The sequence below is a fragment of the Mus pahari genome, chromosome 19 (genome assembly GCF_900095145.1).
Source record: "Mus pahari chromosome 19, PAHARI_EIJ_v1.1, whole genome shotgun sequence".
NCBI lineage: Eukaryota > Metazoa > Chordata > Mammalia > Rodentia > Muridae > Mus > Mus pahari.
The window spans coordinates 33,342,191-33,363,497 of NC_034608.1; the positions used below are offsets into that span (position 1 = coordinate 33,342,191).

A 21,307-nucleotide genomic window follows, 5' to 3' on the forward strand; every position below is an offset into this window, starting at 1 on the left:
TCTCTCGGGCACACGCAGGCCTGCTAATGTGTGCTCTTTTGTTTACAGCATTTCCATTTACAAAAGCAGTCAGGGCTGCAAGAAGGTGAGGCTTCAGCACTTCTACACACCGGACAAGTCCACAGTCATGAGCTTGGCCTGCTCCCCACAAGGCCTGTATGCAGGCCTGGTCAATGGGTCTGTAGCCAGCTACACCAAGGCTCCAGGTAAGGACCCACACTCGGCCCTGACCCTGGGCAACAAGTCTCAGTCCCACCATGGGGCTTGTCACTCCCATTTCCAAACCCGTGTAACTTGCTCCTTTCCGAAAGGGCACTGATGGGCACACGGGAAGTTTCTCTAAAGTTGGCTTCCAGGGGCTTCTTCCTATTCCACAGTGACTCACATTAACCTCGACCAGCCTTAGGGTCCCACCCAGTGCTGTTGGGCACCCTAAATTCTCCCATGCTCTCCCGAGCCTTCCTCCATCACTCAGACCCACTTTCACGTGGGGTGTGTGGCATCTCCCCAGGGATGGCTTCTCCATCGATGATCTTTGCACATGGCACCGTGGTGACTGGCCTCATCTGCCCTCAGGGTCTCAAACGCTGAGCCCATGTGTGCCCTCCCCCTCCAGTCCTCCTACAGCATGGCAGTCCTTAACTAGCCATCCTGATGGGCTCTGATGAAGAAGGAAAGAGGACTGACAGCCCAGGTCGCATCTCTCCTCCAGAGCCCCCTCCTGCCTCCCTGGCTGTCTGGTCCCTCTGTGGTTCCCCCTGCAGATGAGAGGGTAAAGCAGCCCCACACTGTTCTTTGGATTTTGGGAGCCCGTCTTGTTGTGGGTGGGATTCTGCTGCTCCCATTAGCTCTTGCCACAGGCTTCAGCTGCTGCTTCTAGAAATGCTTTTCCAGGGACTGTCCTTGCTGCTGCACAACGTGGCAGGCATGCTCACCAGATGCCCAGGCTGACCCCATGGCCTTGCACAATTGTCCCCAGAGTTCCCCAGGAACTGGTCACAGGTCCTATGAGCACACCTCCAAAGTCATCCTGAATATTTGTTAGTGAGCTTTCAAAATGGCTGGTGACTTCCTCGCCACCCTGTGGAGCGCTGTCAGGGACAAACACTATCTGGGGAGCCCTAGGCTTTGGTCCACTGTTGCTGGGCCTTGCTGTCTGACTCTGCGTCTTGTGTTCTCCGGGTCTCTCTTGGATTCCACGTTGTATGGGAGTATTGATTATTTGAAAGTTGGAAGGGCGGTGATTCCAGGGTGATGTCACAGGTCTTCGAAGTTGATTTCTGAAGGTGACGTCCAGTTTTCCATTACTATATGAGTGTATGTGAGGTTTTGAACAATTCTTGGTACAGTTTGCCTAAGTTAGATTAAAAGTATACTATCAAAACTTACATAGTGATTTAGGACACACTTCCGTTTTACTTTGTCTTACTTCATTATCTTGAAAGTGTTGGAGATTGGGCTGAGTCTTGTGCTTGCACATAGAGCAAAAAAGCCTGGCCCCAGAGCCATGTCCCCAGTCCTTCCTTCAGTTCAAAACCCGCCAGTCCCCTTCCAGTTCCATCTGCGTTTGGTGGTATTTTGGTTTCACCCCAGTTTGTTTTCTCTGCTTGTCCTTCTTAGGGAAGGCTCATGCACAGGGAGGTTGTGTGATCTTGGCTGCCGTGTTTGTTTGTTTGTTTGTTTGTTGTCTGACTTTCCGACTGCCATTATGCTGGTTTATGCTCCCCCATCCTTGATACCTTCTCTTTCAGGTTTCCAGTCGGTTATCCGTGATCCTTTCCCTTGGCTGTCTGGTTTTCTCCATTCCTTGTGTGCTAATCTCTTAAAGGATCAATCCCATCTCTGTACACTTTGACCAGCCCGGCCCTGCGCTGTGTTATACAGAATGCGTCCTGGTGCACGGTGTCGTTGTAGTCCCACTATCTCTGCAGCCTACCCGGTGTCTTAAGCTCCCTGAGCATTGTGGGTAGGTCTGGGTGGTGGAATATAAGGTGGGCGGAGCATCTATACAGAGTCTGTTGTCCATCCGTCAGTTCTTGGTGGCAGAGGATGAGACTGGTCAGAGCCTGCGGCCCTCCCAGACAGAGTGGGCAGTTGCTTTGGAGTGGGGCTTGGAAACTTGGGACTTGATAGGGGGAAACCTCCAGGTTGTGACTATCACTAAGGCATAGAACTACCACTATTGTTAGCTTGTGTATGGAGTCCGGCTCTGGTGCAGGCGACCAGCCTGGCAGCTCTGGCCTCAGCACAAACCCAGGGAGAAGCTGTCCCGGGAGGCAGTCCTATTGGCCCAGATTCACACACTTTCAGGTTGCACGTGGCCCTCCCACGGAGACAAGAACTCAATATCTAAGGAAAAGAGGGCTTGCTTAGCCAGAAACTGGCCAGAAAACAGAGGGCAATTGTTGGGAGTCTAGTCTTAACCAAAGCGAAGTATCTAAAGTGGGTTATCCCACCTTTGATCTCAGAGTTCCTGTTTCAAAGGAACCACACTGTCGATCCGCAGCACCGAGCTCTCCTGGCAGCCCATGGGCAAAGCTCTGTCTCATCTGCATTTTCCTGCCAGGCTTGCCTCCGGGAGCATATGCTATCACGGGTACAGGCTGTGGTGCGGTGAAGGGCTGTGAGTACCACACATGGGATGGTTTGTGTGAATGTTAGGACAGATGAGGGAAGGGGAAGGTGTGTGTGTGTGTGTGTGTGTGTGTGTGTGCATGTGCATACCTGAATGTCTGTGCACATGCATGCATGCATGCATGCATGTATGTATGTGTGCACACTTGTATCTAACCATATGCAGACCCAGTGCACCTGCTGCATGAAAGGTAGGCTGGGACAGTTCAAAACCATCCTGCACCATTGTTCAGCCTGAGCAGAACTCCCACCAAAGGTGCTGTGTATCAGTAAGCCTACCACAGCAGTCAGATCGCTCGGTTGCCCGCCTCTGTCTAACAGCCCAGCCCAGCTCCCTTTGCTCGCCGGGTCTTCTGGTCTGACAGAACAAGCTAAGGCCTTGCTTCCTCTGCACTAAGAGAACACACACACACACACACACACACACACACACACACACACACACACACACACAGTGGGGAAGCCACACTGATGATCTAATTACCATCAGGCTCCTGGGGCTTAATGAATGGTTAGGGTGAAGACTGAGGAGTTAAATACTTAGAAGACAGCCCCATCCGTTGTTTTAAAATTCACGTTAAATCTTCTTTCTGCCTGCACGATCTCTATGCTACCGACTCATTCTGATTTGAGTTGTGGTAGAACTAACTCACGAATCTCTGCAGCTTTGTCAAACTAAACTACGCTTTGGCTTCCTGGGGGTCAGGGAAGGGAGGGGGGCATTTAAAGAGCAGAGAGAGCCTTTGGCTTAGTTTTGTTATTCTCACCTCCAGTAAAGACATCTTCCCCTTGAGATGCTATACTCCTCACGGTGTGTTTTGAAAACACAAGCATCTGCCCAGTGATTTTTGGATATAGTCCTCCTGACACGACCAAATCAGTTCACATATTACCACCGGGCCACAAGTGGCATCCATGGAACCGTGTGACAGGTCCCGTGCGGAGCTTTTTACGTACGCACTTCATTTTTCGTTCCTGAAACAGGTTTTGAGGCTTGTGACAGTACTGCCCCCATCTAACAGATCAAGAAACTGATGCTTAACTTATAGAGCAAGGGCTGTGTCTAGAGACATGCCAGGTAGTGGCACCCTTTGCCGGGACCCATAGGAAGCTGTCCCGTCCTGCCTGCTGTCTTCCGTGTCTTCCACGTGCTACAGGGATGGTCCCAGGGCCCCGGACACCCCTTGTCGAATGCAAGCGTTGTATTTACAATTGGTACTTGAGTTGTGTTTTGCAGTGATGTTTCTCTGTCCCTGTGCACAGTTGCCTGAACTCAAGGGAAACTAAAATTGTTTTCTTTTAAGATGGATCCTGGAACTCAGAACCCCAGCAAGTGATCAAGTTGGGTGTCCTGCCAGTCAGAAGTCTTCTCCTGGTGGAGGGTGCGCTGTGGGCAGCCTCGGGAGGACAGGTGTTCATGGCCAGCGTGGAGACTCACACTATAGAGGTGAGTGCTGCCAAGCCTGCCCTGCTGCCACCTGCTGTGGATGGGATGCATCCCAGAGGCAGCTAGGAGCCAGTGGGGCATTCTGGGGCCGTGTGTGAAACGAAGACACTTATTGGCTGTGCTTAGAAAGACAACCAACCATTCCCTAACTACACCTCTGGGGCATAGTCACTCTGTGTTTACCTGCTGTCTGAGTCAGCCTTCCATTGCTGTGAAGAGGCACCATGACCCCAGCAGTAAAGGCAGCTGGCTTACAGGTTCAGAAGTTTAGTCTCTTATCAAGGCAGGAAGCATGACAGCCTTTGGGCAGACATGGTGCTGGAGAAGGATAGACTTTATTTTTAGAGCCACGTTAGGTTCTTGGCAAAACTGCGAGAGTTGAGATTGCAGCACCTCTCTGCCCCCACCCCGCGCCCCTTTCCCGTCCCTCCCCATGTCATGTGTGTTTCCATCAGCAGACCAGAAATGACGCATCCTTGCTGTTCAGTGCACACTGGTCTCCAGGCACAAGGTGGTCCAGACGACCATTGACCGGTGCCCACTCCAGCAGCATACACAGACATCCATTTCCTCTCTAAAACCCTCTGCCTGGCACTGGCGTGTTCCTCTTCCCCAGTGTGGGTAACCTCAGACCCTTTTAGGCTCTCGTGTTTTAGAATGTCAAGGGAAAGGTAATTGGAAGTTCTCAAAACAAACCTCTGGCACCAGTGGGGATGGGGGAGGGCAGGCGGGGGTGGAGCTAGTTAGGCGCAGGCGCACTACACAGCATTGAAGGCTGAAAGGGGTCCGCACAGCAAGCCTTCAGCATAGCGCTGCATCCACTGCCTACAGTCAGGTCTCCCGTCCCACATCCCAGTCTGTGTGCTTGCAATTCACAGATGTATAGACCGTATATCTTTCACTGCGCCGTTGGTATTTTATAGCTATATCTTACACTACTTATTTCACCGAGTGCTCATGCCCAGTTACCGCATCTGTCTTAAACTCTCACCCAGCCCCTTCCCTATGTAAGCTCAGGTCACACTGATTTGTTTTTGTTTTTGTTTTTATTCTATGAGATGGGGTAGTTTAACTGTTCAGCGCTCTCCCGCTGCTTCAGTGTCACACTGCCATCACCATGCGGCTCAGGGAACATTTGTAGGTCATCTTCCGTGGGGTTTCCAGCTCACCAGAGCAGGGCTTCAGGCCGTTCTGCTAAGAGTTCACACGTCACACTTTTAGACGTTGTTTGGACATCTATTTCAGGACATGCCTTGGTGGTGTGTGCTGTCCCCCTCGGGGAGAGAGTGATGCAGAGAACTCGGGGTGGTTTTCCTGCTGGGAGTAGAATCCAGGGCCCAATGCTTGTTCAACACCCCCCCCCCCCCATGGCTTAACCATGCTCCAGCCGCAAGAGCTGCAAACTGTAGTGTGTGTGACTGACACAGATCTCATCCGTGCAGATGCTGCCTAAGGCCTGCATTCTCCCTAGGGCTGTGCAGGTTGCAGGAGCTGAGGCTCTGCCAGTAGCAGGAAGTTTCCACCTGGGCAGAAGTGCAGACGGCTGTGCTAAGTTTCCTGGGCAGACCCAGGTTCAAAACGTCCTCCCCAGGATGACAATGAGATAGTGTCACTCACCCCCAGGCTGAGCCTCAACTGAAGATCCTACTGCCTCAGCCCTAGTGCTGGGCTACCCTGGCGTCTGTTTTTCTGATTTCCTGTATGAGTGGCTTCTCTGTGTTCCCAAGGCCCACCCTGCCAGCCATCCACAGGAGAGGCAGAAGAAAACCTGTGCAAGCATTTCCTCCCGTAGTTTCCTGGTAACTTTGGTTACTCTTACATCCACCTGTGAGTCACTGTTGTTGTAAGAACCTTCCCTTCAAGCAGAGCCGGCCCTACCAAGTCACAGGTACCATGGCAACTTCCTGGGATTTTTGTTGCAGTCTTTGCCCACACCAGTGACATCATCTTGGAACTCAAGTTCCTAGAAAGTTCCAAGAACCTGCGTAGACATGCTCCACGGGGCAGATCTGAAGAGAAGCAGTCGTCACCGTGCTGGTTCTGTGTCTAAAAGTAGCCCAGCTACGCGTTGCAGGATGCTTGTCTGGGCCTCTACGCCAGGGGCTGCTTTGTTGGTGAAGGGAAGTGCCCACCACATCTAGTACAGTACACTGGAGCACAATGGAGCTGCAGCTGCCATTTTTCATCAGGATGAACTCATGCTAAAAGAAATATCCAAGAGCCAGAGTAGTGATTTCTTAGTCGTCATTTTTATACTGAGTCATAGTAACACTATCTTAAGATGTTTTTCCCCAAATAGCAACATTATATCCTCCTCCTCCTCCTCCTCTTCCTCATCTTCCTCTTCCTCCTCTTCCTCTTTCTCCTCCTCTTCATCCTCCTCCTCTTCCTCTTTTTCCTCCTCCTCCTCCTCTTCATCATCATCATTATCATCATCACTGTTATTGGTATTACTATAGTAAACTAAAACCAAAAGTGCTAGGGGATGCTTTCTGCAGCCTTCCCCCGAAAGCAACCAAGATAAGGCAGTATTCCCTGCTTGCTCTATTATACCACGTGCTGTAGAGAGGCTCAGTGCTGGAGATTTCCAAGGCTCAGCGAGGAGAGCATCCAGATCCATGTACCAGTCCCCTCTGTGCAATTTTTAGCCCCAAAATAACTAGACACACTTATAGAGAGAAGCAAAACCTGCTTTTCTGGGAAAACGAGATTCATGCTGTTCCTGTTTTGTGGGCAGCCACAGCTGAGATGTGGGTGTAGCCTGGGATCTCAACCCGGGTTCAGCTGGGGTGGGGGTGCAGCTGCTGGAGGGAGCCAGCCGCCTTCCTGCACAGACTGTGAGCCTGTGGCTAAGCCTGGGTCTCCCAGGGTGGGGAGCACTGGGAGCCATTAGGGAGGAGGTTCTGAGGGCGAGGCATCCTCACAGCTGCTGTGAGGCTGAATGGGAAGGCTCGTAGGCCAGGGTGTCCTGTGTTTGGGGTCTCTAACCTGGCAGCCTGGGTCAGAATGCCTCCCAGAGGATATGTCTGCTTCCTGCCAAGCATGAGGGCAGTTCCTATGCTGACTGTCACGTAGGGAAAAACGCTATTCTCTACTTGTTATTTCTGTGATTATGTACGCTTGTGTGTGTGTGTGTGTGTGTGTGTGTGTGCGCGCGCGCGCGTGCATGTACACACACACACACACACACACACACACACACACACACACTCGCGCACGCAGGTGCTCACAAAGGCCAAAAAAGGGCGCCAGACCCTCTGCAGCTGAAGGTACAGGCCCCTGTGAGCAACCTAATGTGGGAGCTTGGGAGGCAAACTTTGGTCCTCTGCAAGAGTGGTATGTGATCTTAATCCCTGAGCATCTCTCCAGACCCTTGCCATCTTTTCTCTTTCTCAGCTGCATGTAGCTTTCCTTCTCGCCTTTGAACGTGTGTGTGTGTGTGTGTGTGTGTGTGTGTGTGTGTGTGTGTGTGTATGTGTTTTAAAATCTAGTCTCAAAAAACTAACGCTGGCCTAAAGCGATCTATGTTTATGAACAGGCTGATGTTCTGGGGTTCTGGTAGATGCTAACTTCCCAGCTCATGTTCCTAGAGCCATGGCACACAGTTATGGCATCATTACTGGAGAAGCCTAACTCTGAAGGCCACTTGCCTTCCTCTTGACTTTCCACCATATATGGTGCTTTTTACTAGACTCAGATGGATAGAAGGAAAGGGATAAAGGGACAGACAGGACAAACAGCCAGGACAGGAATACAGCAACACTGCAGTGGTCTTCAGCCACGCTCTTCCTTGTGACAATTAACAGAGTATCACAGGCCAGGGCTCCACACATCCATCCTGGCATCCTTGTGACCTCCGAGGCATGCTCAGAAACATGCTCATAGGGAGGGAAGGAACAGGCCCTGGGCCTGCATCCCTGCTTTCAAACAGGACATCAGACTTAGGGGATCCACACCCAGGGTCACAGAGCTGAACCAATTGTGTGTGGTCCTTCATCCAGCACCAGTTACATACTGTTGTGTACCCGCCAAGTGCCAGGTGCCGTAGAGCAGACCCTGGCAATGTGCCCAGCCACAGGACAGTGTCGGGTGCTGTGGAACTATGGTGACTCCATTCTGCCCAGCCCTCAGCAGGCATGGTAAAGCCATGGCCAGGTCAGAACTGGCCTTGTAATGTTCAAGCGCTGTATCTGCCCTGAGTCCGTGTATATGGCTATGGTTGCAGAAAGCGAACCACAGGACCTCGTCACCACCCCTCCCCCATCACGATAAGCCGAGTTCACGCTGAAGGCGTGGGAGGGATACCACAGAGAGTGTCAGAGCGAAGTGACTCCAGGAGGAACTGTGGCTGAAGTGTGGGTCAAGCAGGTGAGGGGTGAGAGGGCATAGCGGGTCTGACAGGGCCAGGAGGACCCCACATTAGCAGTAACCTAGATCTCTCAGCCCAGTATATGGGTTCCAGGGCAAGAGGTCTGGGCTGCCTCCCAGCTTCCTGGTCCGCAGGCAGAGATGGGAACAGCCAAGTCTGCTGGAGCTAGCGCCTTGGTCCTTAAACCCCCGGTACGTACTTTGCATCTCCCACTTGCCATGTGACGTCGAGCATCCAGGGACCCTAGGTACAGACCAGGTGTTGTGAAATGTGCTTTCTCGGAAGATGGCACTACCAGTCCATCAAGTGCTGCAGACTGCAGACTGGAAGTCAACTTGAGAAGGTTGCTGGGGATTGGAAGCCCTAGAGCTGCCGCCGGCCCTGCGTGCTTCCAGGGAAGGCTGGGTAGGCGCATGACATGGAGAGGAAGGAGGGGCCTGCTGATTGATCCTCCAGTGGTGCCTCCTTACACTCAGGTTTCTTATTCTGCTTTCTCAAGCCTCCTTGGAAGTCCTGTGACTCAGCTTCCACAGGTTCCCTGGGGCAGTCACTGTTCCACCTTGAACTCGAATGAGGAGCAGTACTGATCAAGATTTGTGCCCCCAAATGCGCAGAGGACCATCTATCCGTGCAGACAGTTCCGCACCCACCCTGAGCACAGGGCAATGGGCAGGAAGGGAGGGCTCCTTCAGCACTTACGGAAACAAGGTCATGCAAGGCAAAATGTCCTGCCTGGACCTCTGCCAGAGGCTTGACAGAATAACTGCAATGAGGAAGTGATGCTAATTTCCAGAGACCAGGGAAGCTGGGCAGGTATGAGCTTAGCTGTGCCATGAGAACAGTACACAGAGCAGTCTGACCCTCCGCTGACCCCATGTCCCTTGCTTGGACCAGGCATGAGACTCAGAGCCACCTCTTTCTCCAGTCCCCGGCCCTGGATCACACCCAGGGCACCTCAGCTGCCTCAAGGGCAGGGTCCTGGTCAGGTGACGTTTGTTCCTTGTGTCTGGATTACAAGCTCCACGTGGAAGGTCCCTGCTCCTCTGTGATCTGAGTTCAATCACAGTGATCTACCCATTGTGCTATGGCCAGAGTTACGCCGGAAGCAGAGGTGTCTGTTGATTCAGACTTCCTCCTCCAGTGATGCCTAACTGTGCAGGGTGTGTGGGGGTGGATGATGGGTGGACATCTCAGAACCCTGAAGACCATGCCAGCACCAAGACTAGTGGGCACCAGCCTTCTTCAGCATCCCAGGGAGTGTTCCTGTATCCAGCCTGAGCTCCAGAATGAAGCAGACAGCCCCCGTGGGGTTGGCAGTGCCAGCCACAGAGTCCATTCTCTGTGCGAAGGCATCTAGGAAGAACTGTCCCCAGGGCTGTCCAGTGAACATCAGACAGACTGTGTTCCGCATGAACCCACAGAGAAGACTCTAACGGCCAGGCTAGTGTCTCAGGGCACATAGAGGACGCTGTGTGTCGGCATGGCAACAGCGTAAGTGAACACATGCAGAGGACTCAGGGGCCTGCCTCCTCATCTGCCCACATAGAGTTGGCTGTCATTACCTGAGATGCTGGGGTTGGGCTGAGTGGGTGTTGTCAGGTTGGATGGAGGAGGAGAGGGTGTTGTCGGGTTGGATGGAGGAGGAGAATTTGCTAAGCTATCGTCTCAAATACAGAATCCCTAAGGAATCTGGAACAACACTGGCAGATTAAAAAAAACAACAACAAAATCCCTAAAATTCAGCAAGGTTGGAGGTTACAAGATCAGTATCCAAAAATCAATCTAGTTTGTGTGTGCCAGCATCAAGCAGCCTGAAAAACAGGCCGAGGAGATGAGGTCGGGAGACATCCCCATTCAGCTCCTAGCCTGGGTTCTGCCACCCACATACAAGCATTGTCACTCCTACTGTGGAATCTTCCATCGAAACGAGATACAGTTAATGCAGGCTGTGGCTTAGCTAAGCCTGACTCTTCTGGGAGCATCTGTATGGGTGTGGGGTACTGCCACCTTGGCAAGCCTGTTGTCTCTGCGATTGATAGGTCATGTGCTGTGCTCTCTCGTTCTCTTAGGACACAGAGCTATCTATATCTGTCACCGTTTCTCCCCTCACCCCCTTCCCCGAGCATTTTAAGTTGTTGAGATTTAGAGAGCCAAGATTGATACTGACCGAATTGCTTGACTTTCTGGGGTACTGCTATGCTGTACCTTGACTTGGCTTTGGCCTCTACCCCCCACTCTGGTCTCAAGATGACTGTATAACTGAGGTTTGCCAGCAAGGCCTGATGCGGTAACGGTGCCATGAGGGTGCCCGTTGAGGAATGAGATCCCACAGGGCTGCTTGCTTTAGGCAGGCTCGGGGGAAGCAACCCTAGGACAGTTACGTCTGAGGGAGAGTGGCAGTCTATCTGGATTGGAGAGAAGGACCAGCCTCCTCTCTCAATGGGCTGTCTCCTTAGGGATGTAAACCAGCAGCCATTCGTCCCGTAGCCCTCTTTCATGTTGCGTTGAGGTTGGTCTCTCGGCTTGTTATCTTGCCATGATAAAAGGCAAGTAGCATTGGGTTCTGTGAGTGACTTGCCTGCTCGGGGAAGCCACAGGAGCATTGTGCCCACGGATGCTATTCTGTGGCTGTGGACAGAGGCTGGTGCTCTGACAGTCACGGGTTTGATCTCCACCCAGACCCCATGATCCCCAGGAGTGACTCAGCCTAGCCCCACCGTGTGGCATCTTCACCCTCAGCACTGCTGTAGACTCTGGCTGAACCCCTTGATACCCTGTGTCATTTCCTCTACCCCCCCAGAATCAACTGGAGGCCCACCAAGATGAAGGGATGGTCATCTCCCACATGGCTGTGGCTGGCGTTGGCATCTGGATTGCCTTCACTTCAGGGTCCACCCTCCGCCTCTTCCACACAGAGACCTTGAAGCACCTGCAGGATGTCAACATCGATGCTCCCGTGCATAGCATGCTGCCAGGTACTGCCCCCAGGAAGGGAGGGTTCTAATGTCACTGTCCCTCGTACAGCCTGCAGCTGGGTCCCTCAGAAGGAAGGGGAAAGGGCAGCAGATGTTCAAGGGACATCAGGGACAGCAGCTGCTAATGCACACATAGCCAATGTGCTCTGTAGCCCCTGGGTGTGTAGGTGCACAGCCAGTGTGTGTAGTACTTGGCATGGCCTAATGTGTGAGCATGTATATGAACATGTACCCTGTAGAGACAGGGATACATCCTGTCTACAAATATAATGAAGGCTGCGTTAATGGCCACAATGACCATATAGGGTCACCAGAGGCAAGACCGGGTAAAATGAATCGTCCTGAATATATCCATGGCCAATAGGAATCACTGAAAACTTTGAACAGGGAGAGGAGAGAGGCCATGCCAGGGTGGATTTGGGGAGGATGATTGTGTAGGGAGAGGCTCCAGTGTGTCTTGCCTGCCCTTTGTCCACAGGGTCCTGCCTAACAGGCTGCAGGGGGAGCAAGGGAGGAAGATGGGGAAGGTGAGCACAGGAATGGGCAGAGTTAGAAAGTAAGTGATGGGGGTGGTGGGTGTGGCCACCTGTCAACTTATGGGTGTGCTGTGTTGGATAGCGTTTACAAGTGCTTTGTAGCTAAGCCAGTCCAGGTGCCTTAGAAAAGCATAACAACAACTCAGGGGTCACGATGCCAAAAGGGTACGCACCCACCCTTGGCATGAGGATGGAGAGGCAGAGAGGCAAGAAAGGTACCAACTGAAAAGATCTGCTGAGACCTGAGGACACACGGCATCTAGGGTTGCTGACTGGCATTTCCCTGTGGGATTGGCCGCTGACTGTTTTTAGACATTGTAGGCTATTATATTTCATTAGGAATATGGAGGGGTTTTTTTTGTAATACATATTATTTTTAGAAAACAAAAGTGATTCATCATCAAGGCTGGCCACGTCCCCGAAGCATGCGTCTTTGGACCATCTGGACAGGTGTTTGCTGTTTGCATCTGTCCTCGCCCTTAGACAGAAACCATGCCAGAGTCACCAGCCGCCAGCACATGCTCGCATCCCGCCAGAGAATGCCCTGCACTCTCTATTGACATGGGAAGGGACAGGAGTTAGATTGTTCTGCCCCCCCCCTCCCCCCCAATCCTGACTCTGGTGCCCTTGTGGCCTCCAGGGAAGCAGCTGTGGTTGCCATGGTTCCTGGAATCCTGAGAACCAACCGCAGGAATGTGTGGGGCCATGGTGCCTGCATCCACGGGTAGGGGTAGGGGTGGGTGGGTGAGGGGTGGGGGTGGGGGCCGCCTTGTGTTCATCCCCCTGCAGTTTCTCTCAGAGACCGGGGGAAGGAGGCATTGGCCACTGAGTGAAGTGTGTGCATGTGTGCGTGTGTGTGTGTGTGTGTGTGTGTGTGTGATTATGGAAATAATCCTTGTACACAATACAGCAGAACAGCGTGAAGAGTGAGGCGGCTATGAGGTTCTCCATCTTGCCGACCCTCCATTAACTGGTGCTTCCCATGACCTCCATGTCTGCCTAATTTAAAAAATGACCTGTGGGCTGATCTCCTATGTCCAACTTCGGAGCAGATCCACTGGCAATCCTTGCTACGGACTCAGGCCCGCAGGGTGTGTGCGAACGTGCGAGGGCACGCTTGCCCACTTCCTCTCTCCTGCCTGGTACTGACCCGGCTCGGGTGCGGGCTCCTCCCTCCCGGGCACGCAGCCAGCGCTGACTGGGAAACACTGACTACCGGGCTCCTGTGCAGTGTTCTGTCTGCAGCTGAGGCGCACTGCAGGGCACTCTTGTGTTTCTTTCCGCTCGCCCTGTAGCCAGGGCTGCCCCTCCTCAGCCTCCTGCTCTGTTTCCAGTTGGCCAAACAATGACGGGTCCCGACCTTCCCTACAAAGCCTGGCCCTCCTCTGCACCACCAGATTCATGGAGCTGTGAGATGTGGGCCGTTTTCCAGAGACCCGCCCACCTCGCCGAGCAGAGGGCATGCCAGAGTCTCTCAAAAGTGCTATGGTTTGATTGTAACCCTGCCCCTTGACAGCCGGTGGGTTAAGGTCAGGGACAGTTGGACCATGAGGGCTCTGACCTAATCCAACAATGGCTTCATACTTCCATGGTGTTGAGAGGTAGAGGAAACTAGGGGGTGTGTTGCTGGAGGAATGCCTTGGACCGATGCCCCCGCCCTCCTCCACACAGCCCCTAACCTTTCTCGGCTATCATGACTATCATGAGATGAACAGCTTTCCTCCACACACCCTTCTGTCATATGCTGGCTTGCCACAGTCATAGAAACCATGGAGCTTCTGAAAGCATGATGAAAGAGTCATTCGTCCTTTTAAGTTGCTAATATCAGGTATTTGGTCACAGCCATAGACAATGGACTGATACAAGTCATGCTGGACACAGCCGGTGGGGGGGAGGGAGGGGAGGAGGGGAGACCCTCTAGGAGTGTAGCTCATCATTGTCATTATTGTCGTTGTCGTTGTCGTTGTCCTCCTCGTCGTCGTCCTCGTCGTCATCATATTTGTGTGTGTGCAGGCAGGCATTTCAGACCAGAATGGACTGGGAAGCCTGGGGCTGAATGGCAGGCACTCTGCAGCATCTTGTGCCAGGTGTTAAGTGGCTTCCACTCCATCTTTAGGAGGCCTTGTCGGGCTCCCACCCTTCAGTGTTCTTCCAGTGGTCTCGTGGAGCTATCCCCAGCCTGGCCACTAGGGAAGACTAACCCAGCATCCCAGAACATGCCCTTCCGGGCTGTTCCTATATCCTGCACGCACACATAGGCACACGCACATGTTGTGATTTAGATAGAATAAAGACAGTGTTTCAGAGCAGTGTGCACCGCGGCCTGAGTGTTTGAGCCACTGATGTACTACTGCATGCGGTAAGTGCACATGTAGGAATGTGTGGAAACAGCACAGGCAAGTGTCCTTTCATATCATTCTAAGAGCCCAACTGGGTCCTGCCGATAGAGACACACTGAGCCAAAAAGGACAAAATTTTGAGGAAAAAAAAAAAATGCTGCTGTAGTTGTCAGAACTTGATCAGAGCGCTCTCCTCCAAGAAGACCCCGTGGTCTCATGCATCCGGGTCTCAGAAGGTCGCCTTCCCCTTCCTCCTAGAATTCAGTTCTGAGACTGTTTGGCACAGGCTCCTAATGTAAACCACCAGCACTCGGCTGCCTAGCAGTAGACAGCTGGGGCAGGCTCAGGACTCAGAGAGCAGAGGAACAGAAGGTGTGGCTGCAGCGTGGGAAGGCCCTAGGCAGCCGGGTGTCACCGCACAGGTGTTTCCTGTCCTGTCCTCTGAACTCAGAGCAGGCAGAGAGGGGTGACAGAGGTGCTGGGTCACACTCACCCTCCTCTGTCCCCATGGAGCGGATACAGCTTCCAGAAGTGATACAGCCAAGTAAAAGGGCCAAGTTTCCTATTTAAAAAAAAAATGAGTGTGAGTCTTCTAAGTGCCATGGCCCTAGTCATAAGGGGGCTGTGAGTTAGCCTGTGCTCCTGGTTATGTGTGAATGGGGCACTGGATGCAGGCACACACACAGCTGGCACTTGGGCATCATCTTTCCAGACGGCTGGGGGTCACTCGGGCAGCCAATGGCCAGTTCCTGGAACAAGTTTGTATTTAGTTCCTAAATAAAAAATAGGAAATAGCAGCATCCGGGGCTCATTTGCTTTCTTCCACTTTGTCATCTTTATCATCATCATCATCATCATCATCATCATCATTAATTAAGGCCATTTCTTTTCATAACGGCATGGGGTCAGTGTTTGGGGATGGTCTGTCAGGCCCTGTTGTGTCGCCCCTAGGCACCTCTATCTCCTCATCCATGCAGGGTTTCTGTCAACCCACTTCCTGTCCCTCCTCGCTAGGTCTCATCCCACTGTAAGACTCTATCATGTTAGTCTCTTCATTCTCCTCGGGGAAACACACTTCTGACAGAAGGGACAGCTTTGAAAAGGCAATGGAACACTTCCCAGATTCCTACTATACTTAAGATAATGTAGGTGTAAAAGTGAAATTTCTCTGAAACGTACACGCACATACTGTTTACATGTGGGAGAATCGAACAGAGAATGAAGGATACAAGATGTATTTCTGGATGAATGGAGATATCTACCGACTCTTTCATCCTTCGTGTTTTGATGGTAAATCATTTTTAGAAGCCACCAAATGAGAGGACATTACACAACCGAGAAGCCCGGTTTGCCTGTCAATTGTCTTTGAAGTGAGATCGTTCACAGTAAAAAGTATTTCACAGGCATCTTTAAAAGCCCAGATTAACACTCTAAAAACTATGAATTCAAAAATTCTTCCTTGTAGAAAAAGTAAAGCAAAACCTTGTAGGAGTCAGGTGAGAGCAACCATGGCAGGCTGTGATTTGAGGAGTTTTGCCTGCACCTGATTGGCAGACTGGGTCCGTGGGCGTGGCTGGTCCCTGAGGCCTTGGGGTGAGGGTGTATCCTCTGAGCTCCCCAAATCTGTTTTAAAAAGGAAGTGCCCTCAGACTCACTGGAACTTTCCATCCTCCCATCTGTTTTCCTGGCTCAGCGAGGGGGGGTGAGGGGTGGAGGAAGTGGCTTCTGTGTGCTGGGGTCGACCCACGACCCACGCAGCAGTCAGCAGCAATGGCGTGCTCTGGAACTTCTCCAGGGCTCTTGAAAGGCAAATCAGCTGCTCGAGTTCGAGGCCACTGTGGGATCAACTGCTGTGCATCCGTAAGGTCCACGCCATTACAGATAGACAGACATCTAGAATCGCAGGGATTAAATACCACGAGTTTCTGGAAGATTGTACAGAGCAGTGTTTAGAAGTTTGTTTTTTGTTTTTTAAAAAAGTCTTGGTTTTTTTTTTTGTTTGTTTGTTTGTTTTGTTTGTTTTTCGAGACAGGGTTTCTCTGTGTAGCCCTGGCTGTCCTGGAACTCACTCTGTAGACCAGGCTGGCCTCGAACTCAGAAATCCGCCTGCCTCTGCCTCCTGAGTGCTGGGATTAAAGGCATGCGCCACCACGCCCAGCTCAAAAAAGCCTTGTATTTTTAAAACATCTGTTTTGAAGTCTAAGCATTTCATAAAAGTGGCCTCTGAAGACACACAGGCCACTTGGGCCCCAGTGTTTGCTTGTCCTTAGCGTGAACTTTGTGTCAGAGGCAGATATAGCAAAAATAACCTTTGTTCTACAGAAAACAAGAGTCAAAGGGCACTCCCTGAGCAAACTCCCGTGCCTCCCTCCCTCCCTGCTGCTTGGCTTTGGGCCCAATGCCAGGACCAGTCTTAAGACTCTTTGAACCCAGTGTCACTTTCCATGGCCACAGAGTCCCTTGCAGGCTCCCTGATACTCTGGAGCCTGAGAGACTGAAGATAACCCCCACCCACCCATACCCACACACATCAGGCAGTGACACCCACTCCTCCCAACCCCCCTACTGGCCTGGTCAGTTTCCTAGCTACAGAGCAGGCTGCCAGAACAGCCCAGGCATCCCAGGGACTACTAGCAATGTGATTGCTGGGCACACTTGAACTGAAAGTCTGGAAGCCCCACAGACAGTGCCTATTGATTGCACCGTGCTTCGAGTGTGTGTGTGTGTGTGTGTGTGTGTGTGTGTGTGTGTGAGAGAGAGAGAGAGAGAGAGAGAGAGAGAGAGAGAGAGAGAGAGAGAGAGAGAGAGAGAGAGAGAGAGAGAGAGAAGGGGAGGGGGAGGGGAGGCAGAGGGGGAGGGGAAGGAGGACCTTGCAATTGTGTGGAAGCAGATGATTTCAATAGCTCTGGGTGGGTCCCCCTCTAGCAAGGCTAGTCTGAAAACAGACTGGTGACCTGTCTGTGTGGTGGCTGCTCTCCAGGTGAGGTGCACTGACAGAGCCCCCCAGGACCTTGTCTTTCTCTTCTGGTGAAGGAAGGCTCAGGGCACAGGTGTGCATCCTATCAGCATATCCTGCCACAAGGCTTAGGGGACATTCCCCAGCCTCACACCCACCCCCTGCTTCCCACCCAGCACCACTGCCTGAGCAAGGGGCAGGGCATCAGACACTTTCCCTCTCTCACCCAGGGCACCAGCGTCTCTCTGTGACCAGCCTGCTCGTCTGCCACGGCTTACTCATGGTTGGCACCAGCCTGGGTGTTGTGGTGGCCCTGCCAGTCCCTCGGCTTCAGGGTATCCCCAAAGTGACAGGTAAGTAGAGACAGCGGTGTGCCTGCATCTCCTCAGAGCAGCTAGGCATCCGACTGTCCTGTCCTATCCTGTCCTACAGAGAACTGTAGGATACTTGGTAGAGATGCTTGACTTGCTCATTTGCATGTTCTCTTTATACTTCTGCTTTTCTCGTTATTGTTGGTAGTCCCTGGAGAACTGGTCCTGAACACTCTCCTACCCATCGGTTCCCTTCAGAGCATAGGGTTTGCTCGGTGGAAATGGAGTCCTCCTTCCTGGGGGTACACACCCCCTCCCCTGAGTTTTGCTTCCGGTTATCCCAGTTCACACTGGGCGGCAAGTTTGGAAAGCAGCCAAACTTCATGGGTCTTGGGGTTTCTACTCCAGGATGCTACTCAGGCAAGCCCCCTGGCCAGGAACAAAGCATGATGGGAAGACTTCAGTAGCATGGAAGAGACAGCCTGCATGATCAAATGAGAGGTGGGGAAATGTTTAGGAAGTGTTTGCCTTAGTTGAAGAGAACGTGGTTAAGAGCTGTTGCAGCCCCCCCCCATCCCTTCCTCCCTCACCCCTTCTTTCATCTTCAGTGCTGACGGGTGAATCCGGGGCCCTACATGACAGGCATTCACACCCGGCACCCAGCTACCTGCCCCAACACAACACTCACTCGTGGTGAAAGTTTCCGTTTTGTTAGGAGGTAAAGTTTCAATTGTGGAGTATATGCTAACCAGCAGAGAAACTGGAGCATCATTTGTACATCTGAGATCCTAGCCAGTCTTCTCAATTCACTTCTCCCTCTGCCGCTGCCGATCCTTTCTTCAGTTGTATTCTCCAAGTTGAACCTCACATTACTCTGCACCCCCAAAACATGGCGGAGATCAGTGACATGGGGAGGCGGCTCTCCTGCCAGAGGCCAAAAGGAGCCCACCAGGTGTCTCTGACAGTTGGGTCACACCACAGGGAGACTGAGTCCTGATTTTAATAAGAAACTACAGAATTGTGGTTTTGGTTTTTTGTTTGTTAGTTTGTTTTCTTGTTTTGTTTTGTTTTGTTTTACGCGCCAGAAACTGACAATAGAAATTGCTAGGAGCTTCTGATAGTATAGACATCGAGTTCCTAACACTGGACCACTTCAGTGTTTGACTTCTTAAGATTTAGGGAAATAAGATGCATTTGCACAGAGCAAGTGAGGAAGCATTTGATGCCCAAAGCTACAAACTTCTTATGATATCATTTCAGGGGTGTGAGTATAAGAAAATGTGATCTGAATTTTGGAAAATCACTTTTATATATGTTTGGATTTGTCTGTCTGCATGTCTTTGTCTCTCTCTCTCTGTGTGTGTGTGTGTGTGTGTGTTTATATATGACATATGAGTGCAGTGCACATGGATAAGAGCCTAAGATTCCCTGGGTTGTAGTTTCAGGCAGTTGTGAGCTGCTTCCCCCGCTGTCCTCTTCGAGAACACTAAGCTTTCATACCCACAGAGCCATCAATTTAAGGCTTTGGGGCACTATGTCCACAGTGATGTGATCTAAGGTGTTTCTGCTTTAAGTGCTGCCTGCCAAGCTTCTGTCTAGGTAGGGGCCATGGGGTTAGATCCCTTACTTTGATTCTCTATGCTGCATGCCTATTATTAAGGAGCTTTGTTGAATTGTCCCCCAGGGCGAGGCATGGTCTCCTACCATGCACATAACGGGCCTGTTAAGTTCATCGTCTCGGCCACGGTGTTTCAGAACAAGGACAGAGCCAGGGACAGCCCACGTTCCGGTTCTGAGCTTCAGGATGAAGACCCCAAGGACTTGCTCTGCAGCGAGGAGGGTCCTTCCTGCCCGGGCCAGCCTGACACCTACACAGCCGCTTGGTTGGGAGACTCCCCAGGACTACCAGCTCAGAAGAATGACCTGTCTTCATCCTCGGGGTCACTGAGCCTGTCCCATGGCTCCAGTTCCCTAGAGCACAGATCTGTGGACAGCAGCCTGTGTGACCTGCTGAGGGACCCCAGTGCCTCCCCAAGGAGCAGACCACAGGGCTCTAGGCGAGCCAGAGCCAGTTCAGCGCTGGTGGTGTGTGGGGGCCAGGGCCACCGGCGGGTGCACAGGAAGGCCAGGCAGCCTTCTCAGGAGGACCTGGTTTCTTCAGTGATGGTGTGGCAGATCCCCCTGCTGGGCATGTAGGTCAGGAGGCTGCTGCCTGGCATCGGGTGGCAAGCAAGGACAACCCCTCAGCCAGATGCAGGGCCAGCTGACAGAGGCTGCACCTGCACCACTGGGACCAACTGGAAGCAGAGTTTGGAAAAGAGATATTCCGTGGTCACACAGCTCTCCTGCCTTCCTCCCACCGCACAACCGAGCCCAGCTGTGCCAGGGAAAAAGGGGGGCGCCCTGGCTTTGGGGTCACTGGGCCACAGTCCAGGATAATGCGACAGTTTGCCCCATCATTCGCCTGAGTGGCAAAGCTGGCTGCGTGGGCTCCAGTCCCATCTCAGAGAACCGACAGGGAGACAACGTAGCACCTAGTAGCATAGGAGGTCATTAACAATCCTTAAAATCATTCTACTTGACTCAGACTCACTACTGTTATTTATATTCTCTATATTTTTTAAATCCCAGAATACCAGATTGTAACAATTTAGAAAGCCAGGTAACACACCCCAGTCCAGTCAGCTTGTCTTTTTGGGAAGGAGTGACCGAGGCTTTCCAAAGTAGACCGTTATGTGTACTGTGCCCTTTAACAAATAGTGTTTTTATATTGCATTTTTTTCTATTAAAAATCAGTTAACATTTTAGTCAATGAACTCTCTGTAGTGTTTCATACATAATCTTTACTTGAAGCCAAAATGTTCAGTACCTATCAATATTGAACTCCAGCTTCCACGCCAAATCATACTTGCCTTCTCATACTAAGTGACATTAATGTCTGCGTGGGACACGTGCTGGCCCAGTCATGCAGGGATGGTGCTAGACTCGTCTCCAGTCTTCTGTGCACCTGATGTCAGAGAGCCATCCACAGTTGGACACGCCTTCTGAGTGGTCCATGGTGCTGATCAGTCAGCCACTGCCCGTCTCCGCCCCTGCCTGCCATCTCTGTGCCACCCTCCCCCTCTTCCCAAAGAACACACAGGGTCACATGGGACACTTGAGAAGCAGCTGAGAATGTCAAGGGGCATGAGTAACCCATAGACTCCGTTTGCTCCGTCAGTATTTATACATCAGTGCTTTGCTTACTGCATAGATTTAAAAAAAAAAAAAAAAAAAAAGGTGTTTTTTGTTTGTTTTGGTTTTTTGCTTTTTGTTCTTTTTTTGTTTTTTGTTTTTGTTTTGTTTTGGTTTTGGTTTTGGTTTTGGTTTCTTTGCCTAATGCAGATATTATTCACCAGGAACAACTTCTCAGCACTTTATAAAGGACTAAAATGCTAACTTTTAACTTAGCCAAATATTTTTCTAAATTGCACATATACCCAAGCTTTCTTAAACTGTTAGCTGCTATCTTATTTGATAAAATAAAAGACTTTCTATTTTAGAATACAGTATTACAAGTTGCCTTTTTTTCCACTCCGTAAAAATACGAAAGGGAGGAAGCAGCCCTTTTTTCTGAATTACCGCATCGAAGTGGCCAGCAGAGACTCTGTGCTAAGTGTAAAAGACGACTCCCGCCCGTGTGGGCTCAGACCCTCCAAGGCCTCCCACCCTTGCCAATTCTCATGATGTATCACCTCACA

General features: G+C 51.5%; 1 protein-coding gene across 5 annotated transcripts in view; it reads left to right on the top strand.

Moving 5' to 3' along the window:
• Positions 1-20,810, top strand: part of Arhgef10 (Rho guanine nucleotide exchange factor 10) — a 90,189-nt gene extending 69,379 nt beyond the window's left edge. For 2 of the 5 annotated variants that reach the window (XM_029531835.1, XM_029531833.1), the window contains 6 exons: positions 49-206; positions 2,567-2,623; positions 3,939-4,081; positions 11,251-11,425; positions 17,487-17,609; positions 19,252-20,810. In XM_029531835.1, the coding sequence (XP_029387695.1) occupies positions 49-206; positions 2,567-2,623; positions 3,939-4,081; positions 11,251-11,425; positions 17,487-17,609; positions 19,252-19,763 (1,168 nt within the window). In that variant the 3' untranslated portion in view covers positions 19,764-20,810. Of the gene's footprint in view, positions 1-48; positions 207-2,566; positions 2,624-3,938; positions 4,082-11,250; positions 11,426-12,341; positions 12,590-17,486; positions 17,610-19,251 lie in introns of those variants that run through there. The other 3 variants (XM_021218797.2, XM_021218795.2, XM_029531834.1) reach the window with 3 other exon arrangements.
• Positions 20,811-21,307: the final 497 nt, after the last annotated feature.